At 29.9% G+C, this 18664-nt stretch overlaps 1 protein-coding gene across 7 annotated transcripts in view; it reads right to left on the reverse strand.

The window, feature by feature from the left end:
* Agps (alkyldihydroxyacetonephosphate synthase) overlaps positions 1 to 17736 on the reverse strand; it is an 18033-nt gene extending 297 nt beyond the window's left edge. The window contains exons 1-15 of one of the 7 annotated variants that reach the window (XM_074140024.1): positions 17636 to 17736; positions 17149 to 17349; positions 16990 to 17076; positions 16778 to 16911; positions 16547 to 16699; positions 13588 to 13739; positions 13360 to 13496; positions 10805 to 10983; positions 10597 to 10724; positions 9160 to 9340; positions 7284 to 7414; positions 5440 to 5554; positions 1419 to 5359; positions 1050 to 1299; positions 214 to 510 (exon numbers count right to left, since the gene is read on the reverse strand). In XM_074140024.1, the coding sequence (XP_073996125.1) occupies positions 5028 to 5359; positions 5440 to 5554; positions 7284 to 7414; positions 9160 to 9340; positions 10597 to 10724; positions 10805 to 10983; positions 13360 to 13496; positions 13588 to 13739; positions 16547 to 16699; positions 16778 to 16911; positions 16990 to 17076; positions 17149 to 17348 (1929 nt within the window). In that variant the 5' untranslated portion in view covers position 17349; positions 17636 to 17736 and the 3' untranslated portion in view covers positions 214 to 510; positions 1050 to 1299; positions 1419 to 5027. Of the gene's footprint in view, positions 1 to 213; positions 511 to 1045; positions 1300 to 1418; positions 5360 to 5439; positions 5555 to 7283; positions 7415 to 9159; positions 9341 to 10596; positions 10725 to 10804; positions 10984 to 13359; positions 13497 to 13587; positions 13740 to 16546; positions 16700 to 16777; positions 16912 to 16989; positions 17077 to 17148 lie in introns of those variants that run through there. The other 6 variants (XM_074140023.1, XM_074140019.1, XM_074140020.1 and 3 more) reach the window with 6 other exon arrangements.
* Between the last annotated feature and the right edge of the window lie 928 nt (positions 17737 to 18664).

The following is an 18664-nucleotide window of genomic DNA, read 5'->3' on the forward strand; positions in this document are numbered from 1 at the left end:
AATAATGATTATTTTTAAATTGTGTAAATGTCCTAAACTATTGAATGTTTTATAATTTTAGTCATTATAAATATTTAATCTTACATATAAATATACAACATTTACAAAGAACTCTATGAAGTTTGCGTTTTTCTCCATTCCCTTTTCAGAGACTTCACAATAAACTTCACCATTTCTACGAAATAAATATTAGCATAAACTAGCAAAAAATACCTTCCAAGAATGCAGCATCAAGTTTGTTGCTTTGTTGATGATTGGAAATGAGGTCTTATATTTAGAATATTCTATACAACAGAACTTCTCGAATCTATCGTATCTCCAGTTATCTCTATTTATATTCAGGATTCAAATAACGAGAAATTCAAATAGGAGGTTTTGGCCGATTCCTCGTTATTTGGACCCTAAATATACCTAAATGCAAGTAGTTTACGGCCAATAAAATTCTAATTCGTATCCCAATGTAGTGTATGTTTTTATATCAGCTGATTGTGCATTAGAAGAATAAGTTATCTGCAAATGAAAAAAAAAAATGCCTTAACGACATTAACTCTAAAAGTAGCAACTAAATCAAATTAAAAAAATTCAAGTATATTGGACCCAGAAAAAGAGTTATATATACATTTAACAGGATTCAGGGAGACACTAGTACACCATTAATGAAATGTAGTTAAGTTATCCTAATTAGTTATACGTTTATTTAAGGTAAAAACTGTTAATACAAATTGTTATCGTTAGCGTTGATAAGAAGAACAACTTCGAGAATATAGAAACCACATCATTAATGAACAAGAGGAAAAATTGTCTAAGGTGTGAGTTTGAGGGACGCCTGAAACTGCTTTATTACTGCAGTAACTTAGAAAAGTATTTACTTTTACAATCTTCGTTTGTAAAGCTATGTCAGAAATAGATTGATGAATGAATACCTCAGTTGACTCTTAATAATAACTACATTCGTCCCAATTTGAACCTAATTATGACGAACCATTTTCAAGACATTCGCAGCTTCTTTAGTTTAATATTTATATTATAAAAATGTCTTACTCACTTACTGTATTTTTTTTTAATGACAGCTAAAACTGACAGGCCAGCTGGCGTGGTTAGTTTCACGTCGACTCAGCAACCAAATGATGTCCTCAATGAATGGGCTCGAAATCTCATAGATTTCATGACACTTCTCAATCACACCACCCATCTTATTAATAAGGAACATATGATCCATAAACACTTACTACCCACTCCATCGAATTGATCATAACTGTTTTTTGTTTTCCTCTCCCCGAAGTATAGATCCATTTTATTCTTGTAATTTCATTTGATACATTAATGTTAAAAAAATAAAATATAAATAAACAAAAATAAATGTTACTTTGTAAACTTTGTAATATAAATAAATATTTGATGAAAAGTTTGTAATTTACCTCAAATAATTATAATTAGAAAATAATTATATTAATTTACTTCTTCGTTTTCATTAAATTAGATTCGAATAAATAGGGTGCCTGAAAAGCCTAATTCGGCAGCATAAAAGAGCCTATTGTGGCCTTCCATTTAAGTGATGGCTTTGATAAATTGCAGGCATGAACGACTTTTGCAAGCCTTATAAATAACACATTTTAAAGAACAAACTAAATAACGAAAATTTTTCAGATATTATTTTTCTGTTCAAGTCTTCTGATACAATCTGTAGTGAAATTTTACTCCATGGATTGATACTACAAGACTTATGAGCAAAGACGTTTCATTATTCGGATTAAAAAAAAAGAAACCAATTGAGAACATTAATTTTTACTATTCATTAAAGCACAAACATTTGTTCATAGTAAAACAGACAATAATTCTGAAAATGAATGATCCAAATTTAATAATAAAAAATATTTTTTATTTAGTTGTGTCAAAGATTAAAAGTGAATAGACTAAATTAAATTAATAATGACATCTAAGACACAAAATTAAATTTAATATTTTGACTAGGCCAGTGAGATACTATCGATTTTTAGTTGCCGTCAGCACATAAATAATAGATCACTAAAGCAAGAATACTTCTAATAAAACTAATTATGGTAATATTTATATAAATAAATTAATACATCAAATATTTCATCGCTTAAACGTCACTTTTGACTAGCTTTAGTACCTTGTTAAAAGAACTGACCTTTTATTAATATTTGTCCTAATATACTTTGACATCAATCAAATCAGTAAACGAATTTGTGATTTAAAATAAATTTTTAACATCTTAAAGAAAATTTATTTAAAATTTAGTTTAAGCTTCGATTGAAATAAAAACTCTAAAACTGTAGACTACTTATTACCTAGGAATTTTTTTTTTGTTCACGAATTCACCTAATTTGCAACTAAAATCTCATTTCACAGAGATTCATTAATACAACTGTTCAACTTCATTTATAATTAAAATTGTTCGAATAAATTGTTTAAACATTCAAAAAAAGCTAGAAAACCTTTTCAACTAGTAAGCGAAATAAGAAAGCATGAATCACTACTTAAAAATTACAAGAAAGAAGTTTGTAGGCGTATCACAATTTAAAATAAAACATTTCTCTTTTTCAGACCATACTGTAGAAAATAAAAAAATAATACATATTGGCTGTGTCACTACATTTTTTAGCACTGTGTGAAACTGAATATGCAAAGGAAAGCAATCTGGAAAACCGAGAATTACAAATAATTGTTTCCTATTTAAGAAACTAAAACACATTATTACAGACAATTTTATCAACTTTAAGATGATAATGAGCTTTTAAGAGAAACATTTGTAAAATTTACACTTGCAGCAAAACATTTTCTACCTCTTTACTCAAACTTATCGATTAATTGATCTAGGTTTGCAAGGTAAAAAACTTTTTTCTTTTTTTTTAAATGCAGCACAAAATTGGTAACTTAAACATTTATTTAATTTCAATTTGTAAAAGTTGTACATGTAATGATAAAACTTTCAATTACCTGTTTTTTATTTAAGCTCTTGAGGCTCATCTGCGATGAATCTTGCCAACCAAATCGAAGGGTCATTAGGCTAATTCCTGCACCTTCCATTTGAAGCCGTACTACATTTTCTTAGTATTAAAACAAAATTCACAGAATTAGAAAAAAATCAAAGTGGAACACGAAAATAGTTTGAAAACTAGGAATGTTAACGAATGGCCGGAACCCTTAAAACTTGAATAACTGATGAAAATGTAAACTACATGAACTGAACGCCTTAAAAGGAACATATAAATTTGCTAACCTAAATATTTGTAAATATGAAAAACGTTCTTGTATTGGAAATAACATTCATAACTCAGGAAACATGTACAAACCAAAATAAAATAAACGAGAAGAGTAAACAATATTTTGCAAAAAGCTTAATAAAATAATTTTGTGACAGTTTAAAGTAAATTATTAGTGGCTTTTTATTTTCAATACAATCACAAAAAAATGGAATATATTGGTTGATAAAGAACTGCGAAAACTATTACTTCACACCTTATAGACAAAAATAACTGTTTTACCTTTATCCTTTCTTCTCTTTAGCTTGAAGACTAATTCGCCATTTAAGGCTTGAGAAAGAAGATAAATTGTAAGAAAAAATATTTTATACATTCACTGAATTGCAGAAATGCACAGATGTGTACACATTTAATATTTTTCGAATTGCTTCATTACATAATTTTATTACAAAATTTATTTCTCTGAGTGGAGGAAAAAAGTTTTAAAAATCTTATTTCTGCTCCTTTGCAACAGTTATCCTATTGGGTTAGCTATGTTGGCCCAATCAGGGTTTATTCCAAAAAGACAAGGCAATATTTACACTTCTAAATATGTAAAAGCCTCATCCTGTAGGACCTTCTTTTATTAAGGCGAAATAATTGTATTTATTTATCTGAAGCAGCTCAAAAATAATTATTGTTTTACATTTTTTTTTTAATATCCAAATAATTATTTTTGCTAAAACAACTGACGGAACAGGTTTGCTATTTTTGTTTTGTTTTTTGTTTTACAAGCAAGTTGTCCTATCAACTCAACATTTCTCGTCACTTTCTCATGTATAAAACAGGGAAGCTGTCATAGCATTAATTAAAATTGCTATTATTATATTATTACATGAACTAGTATTATTGTAGATGTTATTTAAATTATTAGAAGAACTCAATACTGTACTTAATGGTGGGGTTTTGTCCGTACTGAATTAAGAACTGCAAAGTATTTAGTTTAGTTTCCCTGCGACAACGGTTTCTAAGACGATGTTAGAAAATCTTTTGTAATGTTTATTAGATGCACAATTATTGACCATAAATGCCCTCCGACAATGGTTGCAAGTGTTTTGGTTTTAAAGAGCTAACTGCACTTTTATTGTTCTTGAAATGCTGAAAATGCAGTAGTTTTATGTATCTAGCAAATAAACTGTAATAAGCAAATTTCGCATCACTTTCACAGTTGAGTGGCATTTTACTTACTACACAATGGTTTTTCCATTCTACGTAGCTGAAATTAGCATTATTTTATGGTTAAAAGGCACGTTTTAACGTTACATGACAAGCTTATAAGCCAATAACTGTAAAAAATAAATAAATAAAAGTACATAAAAATTTGGTCTATAAATACTTGGTACAGAATGTTTCTGGTTAATAGAACCATAATAATAAATACAATTATCACAGTGATTTTTCCAAACTTTAATACTACATTATTGGCCTCCAGAGCAGAAAAAAGCGTAATCAATAAATTAAATTCAACATTTCAGCTTGGTTAATAACAGTGATAATACTAAAAAAAGTGCAACTTATGTTTATGTTGCAATAATGTTACGTAAAAAGAGCAATATGAACGTAAATATAAAGTAAAAGTTTACAAGTAAATGAAGATAAAATACTAAATGGTAACTATACAGTAAAAGACTAGGGATTACAACTGTAATTTTAAAACTAAAGCAAAAATTATAATTCCTTAACTTTAAATAACTATTCATAAAAACATAATATTGAGTAAAAGTGTATGAGAAAAAAATTAAGATCATTATTATTATTGCATTATTGCCTCGCAAGTGGCAACAAATTTCCTGTAGCGAAGATGTTATTAGGATCCAAAAGTAGTTTAGCATTCGTGTATAAATGTGCACCAAGCGGTGACACTTGGCTTATATACCAAGGAGATCTTAATTTGCCAACACCATGATGATGTGATAAAGACCCACCGCAAGCAAGCACTTCATTACGAGCGGCTGCTTCAATATGTTCATAAACTTCTACAGGATCACCGGAAATGCCAGTCCAATTGAAAGCAAAATAAAAGTAGACACAGCATCCACAATCATATGTTTGAGTCACACGATGGGAGATAAGATAATAAGATATGCCGTATTCTATTGAAAAAAAAAGAATAAAATTATCTTATAGAAAGAGTAGTTTTAAGTTGTGAATATATCAATATTTATATCAATACCTTTACATTTTTTACCAACAATATATTTGACATTTCTGCATAGGGTAAGGGTGTTTTTCCAAGGAACAGAAGTTTCAAAAGATTCAGCCACGACATTAAATTCTAAGCCCAGATCCTGTTGTAAAAATAAAAAAATAATATAAAATAAAATAATTTTGATAAAAAAGGGGAAACTTTTTAAATTAATACCAACGAATATTATCTTTAAACACATCAATGGTCATAACATCTTTTTTAAAATAATCATTTTGTTGCTGGCTGCGTCTGTTTTAAAAACATTCATCGCTACATAATATAAATTAAATTATTAGGATAATTAAAGTAAAGAATAAAAATACGAAGTTAACAGCTCGAATTCGCAGAAAGGTTAAGTTATGGAATAAGTTTTTATCTACACAGCAGTAAACTTTGAGTCAAAAGAAAATTTTCATTGAGAGTGGCAATTCGAGTTGCACTAAAAAATATCGCATAAATTTCTTATAATTATTACTTGCATAAATAGAACATAATAATTTTATCAATGGTTTCTGACTTTCACCACTAGCGCTCTTTCCATTTTTCAAAACCATATGAAATCGTTCAAGGTACGATCAGAAGAATAATAGGTTTCTGAGCGTCTTCATCCATAGATTTATACCAGGAATTTTAGAACAATTCTAGACAAGTGTGGTATACGATTATATTTAAGGATGAAGTTTCTCACAAGTTAAAGTCTCCATTCTGCAAATGAAGACAATATATGACAGCTTTACAGAATGTAATGCTCCTTAAGAAAGGGAAAATATCGAATTCACAATTCACAGTTCAAGTTCTAGAAAATACAGTACAGAATTTTTTCAGCTAAAATATAACTGAGAATTTGTCGGATAAAAGCGAGCCTGAGATTTCTAATGTATAACAGTATTTAACGTCGAATTGAAAATGTGTAGCTAAATATTCGTTTTATCAGTTTTGTGAAACTCAGTTACAACTTTTGCACTAAAAACGTATGATGACGCGATACTTCAAAGAGAAAACTGTATAGCTGTAAGAATAAAAATTTCGTGTAGATGTTCATACCACTTTCTTTTACAACAATCTCAAGCCACTAACTGAAACAATTTCTTCCTAACCTGGAATCACTGAAACATAGATAATGCTTTATATATACATAAATCTTTCATTTTGATTTAGCAGATTACGTGTTTAGTATAAAAGTACATTAAAACGAGCACATTGATAGCTCAAAGAGGGAAATTATCCTTATTGTTCTCTCGAACTGTCTTAAAAGGAATTTGCCTAGAGAAATTTTTCAAAAAAAGCTACAGATCTTCAAACAAATAAGTAGTTAGGTACCCATTTTTAAGAAAATATAAAATCTATCCGGTAAAGTTGTACCTCAAATTAATGGATTATTCCATCACATAAAGGAGAGAGAGAAAGATAGACCATTTTATAATAAAAACCAGTCATACTTTCTCTTAATTGTACAGAATAAAACGGACAATTAAAAAACCTATCGCTACCACAGTGTGCTCATAAGTGCTGATGGTTGTTGGTTTGTCGTCTACTATAATCTCCAACCAATATCGCGGTTGCAGTATAGTGATAATTGATAATTGCTTTGTACAGTGATAATTTATGTTTAACTTTTGAACTACACCTTGCATGAAATCGTAGCCACTAACTTGAGAGAAAAGAAAAAACATTGGTTTTTTTTTTAAACGTACATAGATATTGAATACTGTAAAATTTACAGTATTGAATATCTGTGTATTTACAGTGTGAATGATCAGAGAACAAAGTTTTAGCTCAGCGATCATATTACAAAAGTACTAAATTGTCTAGTGTGCAGAAATATTTACCCTGATGTAAGCAATCACGAAAGTAAGCATGTAGCCCCTTTCTCCATTCTTTTCTCCAGCTGGGATCCCTCCACATTCCTTGGCAATACTGTAGATAGTTTCTTCTTGACTCTCTACAGTTTTTTTTTCTCCTGTTACAACATATTATCTTAAATTAAAGTCAAATAAATTGTGTCGGATACGAAACATGAGAAAATATGATTTTCTTAGTGTTACCAGGAAACCATACAAGCTGGATATAGTTACCACCAAAGAATTTCCGTTTGTATTTAAACAATGTAAAACGAGATGGAACGTTTTGTTAGAGATTAGGGTTTCTGATTCCACATTAATTAGAATTTTTACAATAAATGCAAGGTAAACTCTAATGCAATCCAAAATATGAGATAAGGAACTGAGTAGGAAGACCCGATCAAACAACGTCAACAATGCTAAACACAGTGCTCAGTTATTACGGGAAAAAAGACTCATTGGGCTGAATTGTGGGATAAACATGTAGAGAAAGTGGCTGTTTTAGGTACCCTGTTTTCATATCAGTGAAAAAAGGCAAAGTGAAGGAGACAAATCGCCGAATAGAAGCAGTAATCTCAGTTAGCTGTACCATCCTTTACATAAGAAATTTTTCAGCAAAGAAGTGTTAGAGAACACGAAAATGACCGCTTACAGCTGTGGTCCCCAACCATGGCGCCCGTCAGCTGTTTTGCATGTGCTACTACGAAATAAAAACAAAATAAAAGCAAAAATATTTGAAATTTAAGCGAACATTTTTATTAAAAATAAAATATAAAATAAATAAAAATAAAAATTTTTATTAAAAATAATAAATTAAAAATAAAAATAGATTTTTGAAATTTTAAGAACTAGAGATTTTGTATATTAAAAATGACATTGTACTAAATCCTAAGCAACAGATAAAAACTTTTGGAACCAGGTTGACAAAAAAAGATTTCCATTTGTAAAAACTGCAGCATATAAGATAAAATCTTTCTTCGGTTCCGCATACTTATGCGAATCATTGTTTTCAACCATGAACATAATAAAATCAAAATACAGATCTCGAATTACCGACTTGATGATTGTCTGCGGTCAGGAATATGAGCCTACAACCCTGATTATGAGGTACGTATTGGCCACTGATGCTCAGTGCTAAAGATCACATTAATTTTTAATAAAACTTGATTGGTATTGCATATTTAGTTTTTCATACATATTAATCTAATCTGGCCATTGCCAGAATAGATATTTGTCAAAGACGTCATTGCCCTGGGTGACTTCGTGTTCGCCAATAGTGGTGAAACTACGACAGTTTCGTTCGCTACAATTCATATCAGAGAACGAGGAAGGATATGTCATCCTCAGTTAAGAGAAACCTTCACAGCTATGGCATACTTCTACATCAAACAGTAAAATAGGGTTTAAATAAGGAAGAAAGTAAAAAATTATTAATCTTTCATCAAATTTTCGGAATATTCTAACCCTATCTTAAAAATTTTTTGGATCTCATGTCTTTCCTTCCTTTTCAAATATAAAAATATGACCAGCTTAGAACACTTTTATTTTTGGATATATTTTGAGATTAAATAATAGAATTATAAAATATTTATTTTCTCATTAGGAATATTGAAGAGCAAGATTACTATGTTAGAGCTGCATAGAGCAATGAAAAACAAAACAGACTCCAACGACCTCAAATGTTTAAATGTGCCTTAATTTACTTTAAATTACATTTTAACTGCAGTTAATATATCCAAACTTGTGATAATTCCAAAATTTGGTCACAAAATATATCTAATAATGCTTTTTAAAACATTTTTATAAAAAATAGAATATACATATACTTGTATATACAAACATATGTATATATGTACGTATTTACCTTCAAACAGAATTGTAGCCACGCAGATATAATTAAGATTAAATCCTCTGATTTTAGTAAGGTACGTTTTTTTAATTGCTTCAGTCAAATACGGAATGCAGCCATTTGATTTAGGTCTAAGTGCTTGACCAAATTTGAACTGTTCATTGTCCATTAATCTTATGGATGCTGGTTGACATCTCTAAATAAGAAGAAAACATATCTCGTTTAAATCACCTGACTTTCTCTTCTAACTAGAATAACAAATTTTATTCAGCAATCGTAAACAAAAAAAATCAACTATGAATAAAATTTTCAGGTGGAAGGGAGAATACAATAAACAAATGGTGCTTTCAATTTTTGCCACATAACTTACGTGCTTTATTTAAATTTATTATTTATTTTGTTAATAATTTTATCCCCATTTTAGTGGACTGATCTAATACTATTGGGGCCCTCTAAAATCTTTAATTTTCCTTAGGACAATGTTCTAAAGAATCGTTACAGAAGAGATTAAAAAAATAAAAATCAACTGTAATTTTGGATATTTTTATAAACACTGATTTCAATTAAGAATTTCCACTACACTAAGCTTTTATTAATATTTTGTAACATTTATTAGATGTCACAGAGCCAGATGCTGGCCATTTTCATTCGTAATACACTTTTTGATAAAATAATAAAGTGTACATTGCATCTTCATTAATGGTAACAAACACGACATTTTCTTTAACTCTATTCTAACTTATAATTCTAATTATCTGTTATACGCTCTATTCTGAAAAATTTCACATACTTTCACAAGAGAAAAAAGTATGTCAGAGTTGATCTACTTGTAATTTGAATCATGGAGTTAAAACGAAATTTCAGTATTGAATTCGTCTTAAAGCGGAATATTCTCGTGCACAGCTAATTCACATTCCACACAGTTTTTAACAAATAAAGTGTAATAAAAATAAAAGCTTGTAATATTCATTCATTCCTTAATTACTGAGTGCTTGCCATGAATTTTTATAATGAAATAATTAGTAAAGTAATTTTAAAAAAATTGCTTATTCAAAAATATACATATCTTACTTAATCTATTTTATATTACATTTATATAATATTAAGGAAACGATTTTAGTGGATAAACTAATTTAGAAATTTTGCAACAAAATCAATAATATTATTAATTATTAATGTTTAATAATAATATTAGATTAATGATTAAAAAAAAAAAAATCAAGAAAATGTACTTTTTTGCAAACTTTAGAGTACACTGAAAGAGCTTCGTCAGGAAACCAAGTAACTCCGCCATTCTCGAAGTAACACAAAGTAATATCTGATGCCCTCGTTCTAAATTATATCAACAATTTTCATATGCACATAATTTTGAAAAATAACTCTTTCTTGTCCAAAATTCAATATATCGCAAACGTTTTTATTTAAGTCCAAAATCACTTCAAAATAACTTACCCTTCTAGCAACTTCCCTCATACACGCCACTCCAGCTTCAAAATAAGGGAAAACGATGGAACCATATTTCCTAAAAGCTGGTAGTGGTCGAATTTTGAGGACTACCTCGGTTACAACACCTAAACACCCTATTGCCAAATTTAAAGTTAATTGAAACATACTCTACAAGAATACAGAAGGAAGTATTATATTAAAAATAAATTTTGACCTTCTGAACCAAGAATAATGTGATTGAAATCTGGTCCAGTTGACTGCCTAGGATTTAGTCCTTGTTTTTGAAGTACGCCTTGAGGAGTAACCATTTTAACGCTAACCAATAGATCTTCAATGTTTCCGTAAATATTTTTTTTCATTCCAGACGCTCTAGTGGCTACCCAACCTCCAATCCTGAAGAAAAAAAATATATTACGTTTAAAGAAATACAAATGTTTACAAAATACAAATAACAGCAAGTTTGACCGGCCTCACTGTTTCAATGTATTTGTTTCTTTAAATGACATAGCCCGTGTATACCTTTTGGGCAATAAATCGCTCAAATGCGCAATCAGTGCCCGACAACTTGTAAATTAGTATAAATGAATTTTTGTGACCCTCGATAGACACAATCATTGATGTTCTCAAAGTTGTGTTTACTTTGACGTAAAAATCCTTCAAGGACGCCTTCTTTTTTATTTATGTACATTGTAATTCTTAATGTTGGGAGATCTTGAGATATTTGCAGCGTCGCAAAACAATAATATATACAATAATTATTTTTCCCACTTATTAGAGTGTTGGATATTATGTAACAATGACATTCAAGTTGGAATTTTACATTTACCACCCCTCATTAAATTTTCTAGGCGAAACAAGGAAAACACAATAAAAAATACGTAACCAATGAAAAAAAGTTTTTACTAAAGTATGATTTATAAATTTATTTTATTTTTTTCAGTAGGAATTGTGCGTTTGTTTTAATTCCAATAATTATTGAGAGATGTCAACATTCATGTGATCAAAATTACATCTATCTTTACTATTAGGACAGCTAATTTCAAATTTTACTAAGCCTTGCTGACCGAAAAAAACTGAGAACGCATCTCAGTAAAAATGAGTTATACTTATATATTTATGAGTTATATTTATAAAAATGTTAAATTTATATTATAGTTATCTAATTGCTTGCTGTTTTAAAGTATTATTATTTAAAATCTTTATTATTATTAAATTATTAATGTCCTTTCCTGGCAAAACCCATACATCACAGTTCTGTGGTCAAAATATCCTGTCATGACAGACGAAACCGGACCATCCAGTCAAATAATTTTGTTCTTCTGAGTCCCTTCTCAACGATCACTTAATTATACTTAGAATTGGTCTAAACACTACATGTAGGACAAACCTTAAGAGAGTTTGAAGGGGTTTAGAACAAGAGGAAGTATGAAAATATGTTAAGAATATCAAAATATTTTCCCAAAAGCAATAACGAAAGTAGAAGTAGAATAATGGTAAGCATAAAATGCTCTTCTAAGTCTAAGCAGTGATCAAAATATTAGCTTACACAAACAAACTCATTGCTCTAAGCTTTTGGACATATGGATGAATTTAAGAAATACGGCTCGATATGAGAACTTTTTCGATTCCGATTCTAAGAAGTATTATTCTTAAATTACAACCTACATTTCTGAAAGGCTTTTGAATAAAACCTAAAAACTTTTTAATAAATCCTAATCCTTCTTGGTCTCTTCCACAACCATCAGGAAACCTCTAAAATAATCCTTGAAACCATACATCCAATTCTCCATATAACCCAAAAATTTATTCTCCAGACTTGGCTCCCTCGGACTACTATTTGTTCCCCAATATGAAGAAATGGCTGGCGGGAAAAAGATTTTATTCAAACGAGGAGGTGATTGCAGAAACGAATGGCTATTTTTCAGACTTGGACAAATCCTATTATTCGGAAGGGATCAACAAACTAGAGCAGCGTTGGACGAAGTGTATAAGCCTAAAAGGAGACTATGTTGAAAAATAAAAAAGGTTTACCCCCAAAAATTAAGTAGTTTTTATTTTTGCACGGACTTTTCAAACGACCCTCGTAGAATAATTAGCCCTCAGAGATCGTTCATTGAAGTCCTCGTAAGAATTCTATATTAACCGGAATCAGTATGCAACTCTGACTCCTCAAAGTAGTCACTATTAATGCCTACTGAAGTATGCAATAATGTTCTACAATAGGAATCTTGTTTCTAGTAGAAATCTGAAAACTGTTTCCCATACTTTAAAATGTTTTGAAAAGCCGCTAATCTGTGCTTAATAATAAAATACATCTCTCGAATCTGCGTACAGTATCCACTTCAAATTTAGTGGAAATTGGAAATCTCCCTGTGCAATCAACTTTCTCTAAGTGCTGTTAATTCCGATGTTCGCTTAGGCCACTTTCTCAACAAAGAGCTTTTATAACAAGTTTTGTGGTAACATTTACATCAATATATTTTTACAGAATGTCCTTTTCATAAATTTGTCTTTTTCATTTGTCTCTTTTAAAATTATTTTTATAAATTTTATAGGCGGCAATAGTCTTTTAATTTTATTGCTTTTCGTATTTGAAGATATGATAGAAAAATTACTACATCTATTAGTTCCTGCAATATCTAATCCTCTACCCAGCTACTCCTCTCCTCTAAATCATCGAGGAAATGAAAGAGAAGAGTGTAAACAAACAGTGCTGTTATGAAAGAATTCAGACAATATAATTTTATACCAAAATAAATAACTACTTACGTAGAAAATTCATATGAATCTGGTTCGTGACCTGTTGTAAAACCTTCTTTCTGAAGATATAATTCTAAATCCTGTCCAACGATCCCACACTGACATCCCACCAACAAATCGTTTTTGTCTAGCCACAATATGCCATTCTAGAATAAAAATCAACAAAGTCGATGAAGCAAGATTATTAATTTTAAAAATTGGTCATTTAGTTATTGATATACTTTGTCGAAAAATTACCATCTGAGAAGTATCAAGTGAACAGATACATCTTTGTTCATTTTCTGGACAAGTTACAGCTCCAGAGACACTAGTCCCTCCTCCGAATGGGATTATTACTATCTGGTATTTATTTGCTAAATCGACCAACGTAACCACTGACTCATGGTTTTCTATAATCAAGAGAACATGTTACTATGTTTTTGAATGACCTCTAGGGACTAATGTTTACAGTATTAACTTATCCTATATCTTATTTATAAATACATACAAAAAACGTTGTTTTTAACTATGTTTACATTAAGCATTCAAACATTAGATAGGAGTCACAAAAACAAAGTTACTTTATAATTCGAAAAATGAAATAATAGTAATAACGATAATCTGAAAAGATAAGTGACCGTAGAAATTTCCTGAAAGTTTACAAAATAAAATTATAATAATAATGTAATTTGTAATGACATTATCAAATATATTTTTTTAACTATTCTAATGATTATCGGGCTGAAGCCAATTTCAAAAGTTTTGATTATGACTATAATTTCAAATGACAGAGTCAAACGCCCATATACAGCCACTAAAATATACGTTGTCTATCAACCCCCTACTTCTGCGAAAACCTAACTTGCATTAATGAAGAATAACTACTTCTTCCCAAAAATCTGAAAACGATTCAACAAAAACTTCGCAAGAACTAGTGCAGAAGTGTTATCTTTCCTATAAAGCATTACTAAAGAAATAGTTGACCAGAAATATTGTACATTCCGATTCAAGCTTATGCTAAATAAAGCTTCCAAATATAAAAACCAATTGGAGGGAAGATATTTGTAGATGGAGAAATAATTTACCGGTGTCATACCTCTGTTGCATAGCAGTTTACTATTAATTATGTCAGTTTGCCCAATTAGAGCATCTAAAAAATAATGTCTAACTCCAAAAAAAATTAATTTCTAGAGGGGGTACCAAAAGTAATTGAGCACTCTTACAATCGGGTTAAGGCATCAAATACTTTGCTTCGGTGGTTTCTGGCCGGTTTCTGATGGATAAAAAAATGCGTGCTATAAAGGTTATGATCAACAATAATGATCAACGATTAATAAAAAATTAATTTGTACAAAAAATAATGTTAGTACAGGCAAGTGAAGTTGATTCCAACTTTTGAAATTATGTAGTTACAAAATTAAGGCGTGCCTCAGGAATAATGCAAGAGTATATAATGTAAACACTTTGGCAAAAAGGCAACCAACACATCAGACTGAAGGTTAAGTGCGTAAAACTGGAATTTGTATTCAAAATACACTAAAGAAGAAAATGTAAAATAAACAAACTTAACCTTCAATGAAATTATATTATCAATTTGCATGTGGGTGACAATGACACATATTTACAGAGGGAGAGATTATTTACTTCTTTTTTCGGTTAATTACACAATTATTTTACATATGAAACACACTGAATAGACGATGAAATAATTCAAAAAGCTACTATTTTTAAATGAAATCTTTATTGCTTAAAGAGATAGATCTCTTTAAGCAATGGTTTATTGCTTAAAGAGATAGATCTCTTTAAGCAATGGTTTATTGCTTAAAGAGATAGATCTCTTTAAGCAATGGTTGACCTGTCTAACCCATAAATACAAAACTTAAATACATACTATTTATAAATATAAATACTTATTTTAATTTATTTATATAAATTAAATATAAATAACATTTAACATATATGTTTCAAAAAAATTCTATATAGTAAATTATTAATTAATGCTCCGATAAGTAAATGATCAATTGACAGTAGTTAAATGTTAAAGAACTTAAAAAAATCAACTGCACAGTAACCTTATTTATAAAAGAAAAAGATATGTTTTATACTTTCAAAAAATAATATCAATAAATAATTCTGATGTTAAAAGGAGGTTTAGGTACAAGCAAACCTAAATTCTATCGGAACATGGCACATCAGAGCATACCTCAAAAGGTTCTTCGTTATTCAGTATGGGCTTTGTACTTATGACGGGATTGCCAAACAATCTGTGCACCATTTGCTGTACTCTTGTGTACTACTGGAACCACAAAGGTCGCAGCTTGTGAGGAAAGTAGGTTAGTTAATTAATATTAACAGATGATCAACTTCTTGGAGTTGCATGGCCAGCTGTCATACGGAATGTGAAAATGTATCATCTATATGTACGTGTGTTTAAATGCATTTGTTATGTGTGCAATGATAATATTATATATGTATATGTATGTATATGTAATTAATATATGTATACAGTAGAAGTGTATATACTATATATCAAATTGTCTCTCATATATTAATCCTCTTTTTGATTATTAATATTTAAAATCTGATGTTGATATTCTAAAACAGTTATTAAACTAACTGCATGAACTAACTACATAAAGAATGCTATTCCTGTTAAATTAATTTTATAACAGCTAGCCAACATTTTTTCGCGCAATCTACAAAAAAAAAGTTGGTTATCGCTGAAACTCAAAACTTGTTTATACTCTCGAACGACCGAATTGTAGGGCTTTAAATCTAGAAACATTCGAACAGGAAAGAAGATAAAGCAATGTGCATCCTCGTGTATGAGTACTTAGATGGTAATGACTCTGCTTGAATCATGGCATAAAAAAACAAGATGAGACGTCTCTAGAAAGAAGATTTAGCTGTCATACAAGTTGAGAGATGGAGACGTCAGGAGTGTGTAGAGTAAATGACTGGGACGATGAGCTTAAGTTAGCCTTTGGCTTCTCTAAATCTAAGTAATTTCACACTTCAGTCTTCTATAAGTGAATTCAATTTGTTTTTGTCATGACTCTGTACCGATAATCTATTCAATATTATGTTTATTGTTTTTTTATAATAAAAAGATTTTCTACGAACTTTCTTTCGTGTAAATTACTGCAAAACTCCTTTAAGCTTTTTTTTTCTTTTACAATAGACAAGTACAAATACGGTTAGTGTTAAAATTTCATACCTGGCCAAACAACAATGTCGGGCATTCTTGAAACTGCTTTCTTTATTCTTAATGAATATATATCACTTAAGGTTTGCCCATGAGATCTTACTAATCTGGCAACTCCATCCACAGAATATGGTAACTTATGTTTCCCCAACTGATTAAGAAATTCTTCAAAATGGAAAGATTAAATTCAATACATGCCAAATAAGAGTACACTGAAATAAAAGATTTTTAATACTTAACTACCTTCCGGAACATTGGATTCTGGAAAAACTGTAGGTAAGGATTCGTCTGTACGATTTCTACTATCAAGATCCACGTGAAAAACGTCTTTTACCCACTCAGTAAAATAAGGTAACTCTAGCTGGCCTATAGGATATCTAACAAAAAGTTAATTTATTTTTAGCTATTTTAATATAGTCTAACAATTTTATTTTTTTTTAAAGCAAATTAAATACCTATTTCCAGTAAAATGTATAACACCATCTTTTATAATGAATTTGGAATCATTGTAGCCCCATCCATTCCACTTGATCACATCGGTTCTGTAATCAACGACAATCAGGATAATTAAATACGTTAAATTCTAAACTAATAATACAGATAATTATTCTTACCTTTTTTTGCTTATAACGCTGTTCAATTTAGTGATTTGCTGCGAGTCATGAGTTCTTTTTAAATTAATTGGCGGCTTGAAGGCAATACTTGAAAAAACATTATGTAATGCATCCTCAGGCGCTCTTTGTTTTCTATTATCATTATTTGAAATGTTTAAATCTTTCCCATCCACATTTTTTTTAATATTTTCGTTTGTCATACTGCTAAACAATTACCAAAATAAATAGATAACTCTTTATATATACTACAAACTATTAACCTTGAGCATCGGCTTTCAATTATTTAATATCGCTTTCATTTTCTAAAAAAAAGTAGGTGTCATGGAAAAAAATTAACACTAGTTTTTTGTTTGAAAATAGGGCATTGGTCATTAATTAAGAAAGAACACCTCTATCTTATCTCAGAGGTAATCGAAACAGAAACTTGAGCAATACAAGTAGAAAGAGTGTAAGTGTAAAATATTTTTCTGCTATTATTACAACTCACTGTTATCATTAGTTTGGAAAAAAGTTTCCGCGAACTCAAACTGACAGTTTTTATTTACAGCTTAAATACTGAAAATAACCACTACCACAACAGCGTAATAAATTTCCCTATAAGATACGATCGATTATTTTTATTTTTCAACTTGAACAAGTAATGAAAAGGATTCCAAATAGTAAAAATATTGGTAAAAACTAGTTTATATTGATTTTTGAAGAAAATAATTGACTTGAATATCAATATTAATACAAGTTTCTTGTCAAGTTGATGTTGAGTGAGCTAGAGTAGAGAACTGACCCTCTTTCAATACAGTTTGGGTCAAATACAAAAGAATCAAGTGTGAAAAGGGTAAAAAAGAAAAAAAGAGGAGTAGGAGAAACGTACTGAATGAGGGGGGTCACGTCCGGCCTAGTGACCCAGTGAGCAACTCACAAGTACGATGTCGTGCAACCGCCCGAATGATCTGTCCAATCCGTTTGACATTCTTTTACAAAATTTCTATTTGAGTCACAGTTTTACCCGCGCGTGAAAACTGTCAGTTGATCATTTAGTTTGCCAGTTAGATTTTAAGTACACTTAAGTAAAAGTTAGTGGAATGTGATCAGAAGTATTATTTTTACCTAGGACCACTATAAAAATTATTCATTTTCACCGTCGTACCAGGTCAAAGTTTTTGGATAGTTATCCAACAATAGAAGATGCCACAAAACTGTACTTGTGATAATAATTCCAGGACCACAACTCAACAGTCACAGAGAAAAGTTCAAGTAACCGCTAAAGTGTTATTTGGTACAGTATCAGCAATAGCAAATATGAAAAAGACGGAAAAATTACAAACTAAACGTACTCCATAATTGGATTTATTCTATTTTATTCGAAAGAAGTTCTATTCTTAATGCAAGTTTCACCGAGGCGAATTATAAGACGAAAAACTCCGCTAAGGCTTTCGATCGAACTGTAACACTAGAAATAAAAGGATCTCTTTTCCAAAAGGCTGTGATACTAGTTCCATCACTTTCTTAATTTTATTTT

Source organism: Rhodnius prolixus, unplaced genomic scaffold (assembly GCF_049639745.1).
Source record: "Rhodnius prolixus isolate KJV_2025 unplaced genomic scaffold, Rpr scaffold_6, whole genome shotgun sequence".
Classification (NCBI taxonomy): Eukaryota; Metazoa; Arthropoda; class Insecta; order Hemiptera; family Reduviidae; genus Rhodnius; species Rhodnius prolixus.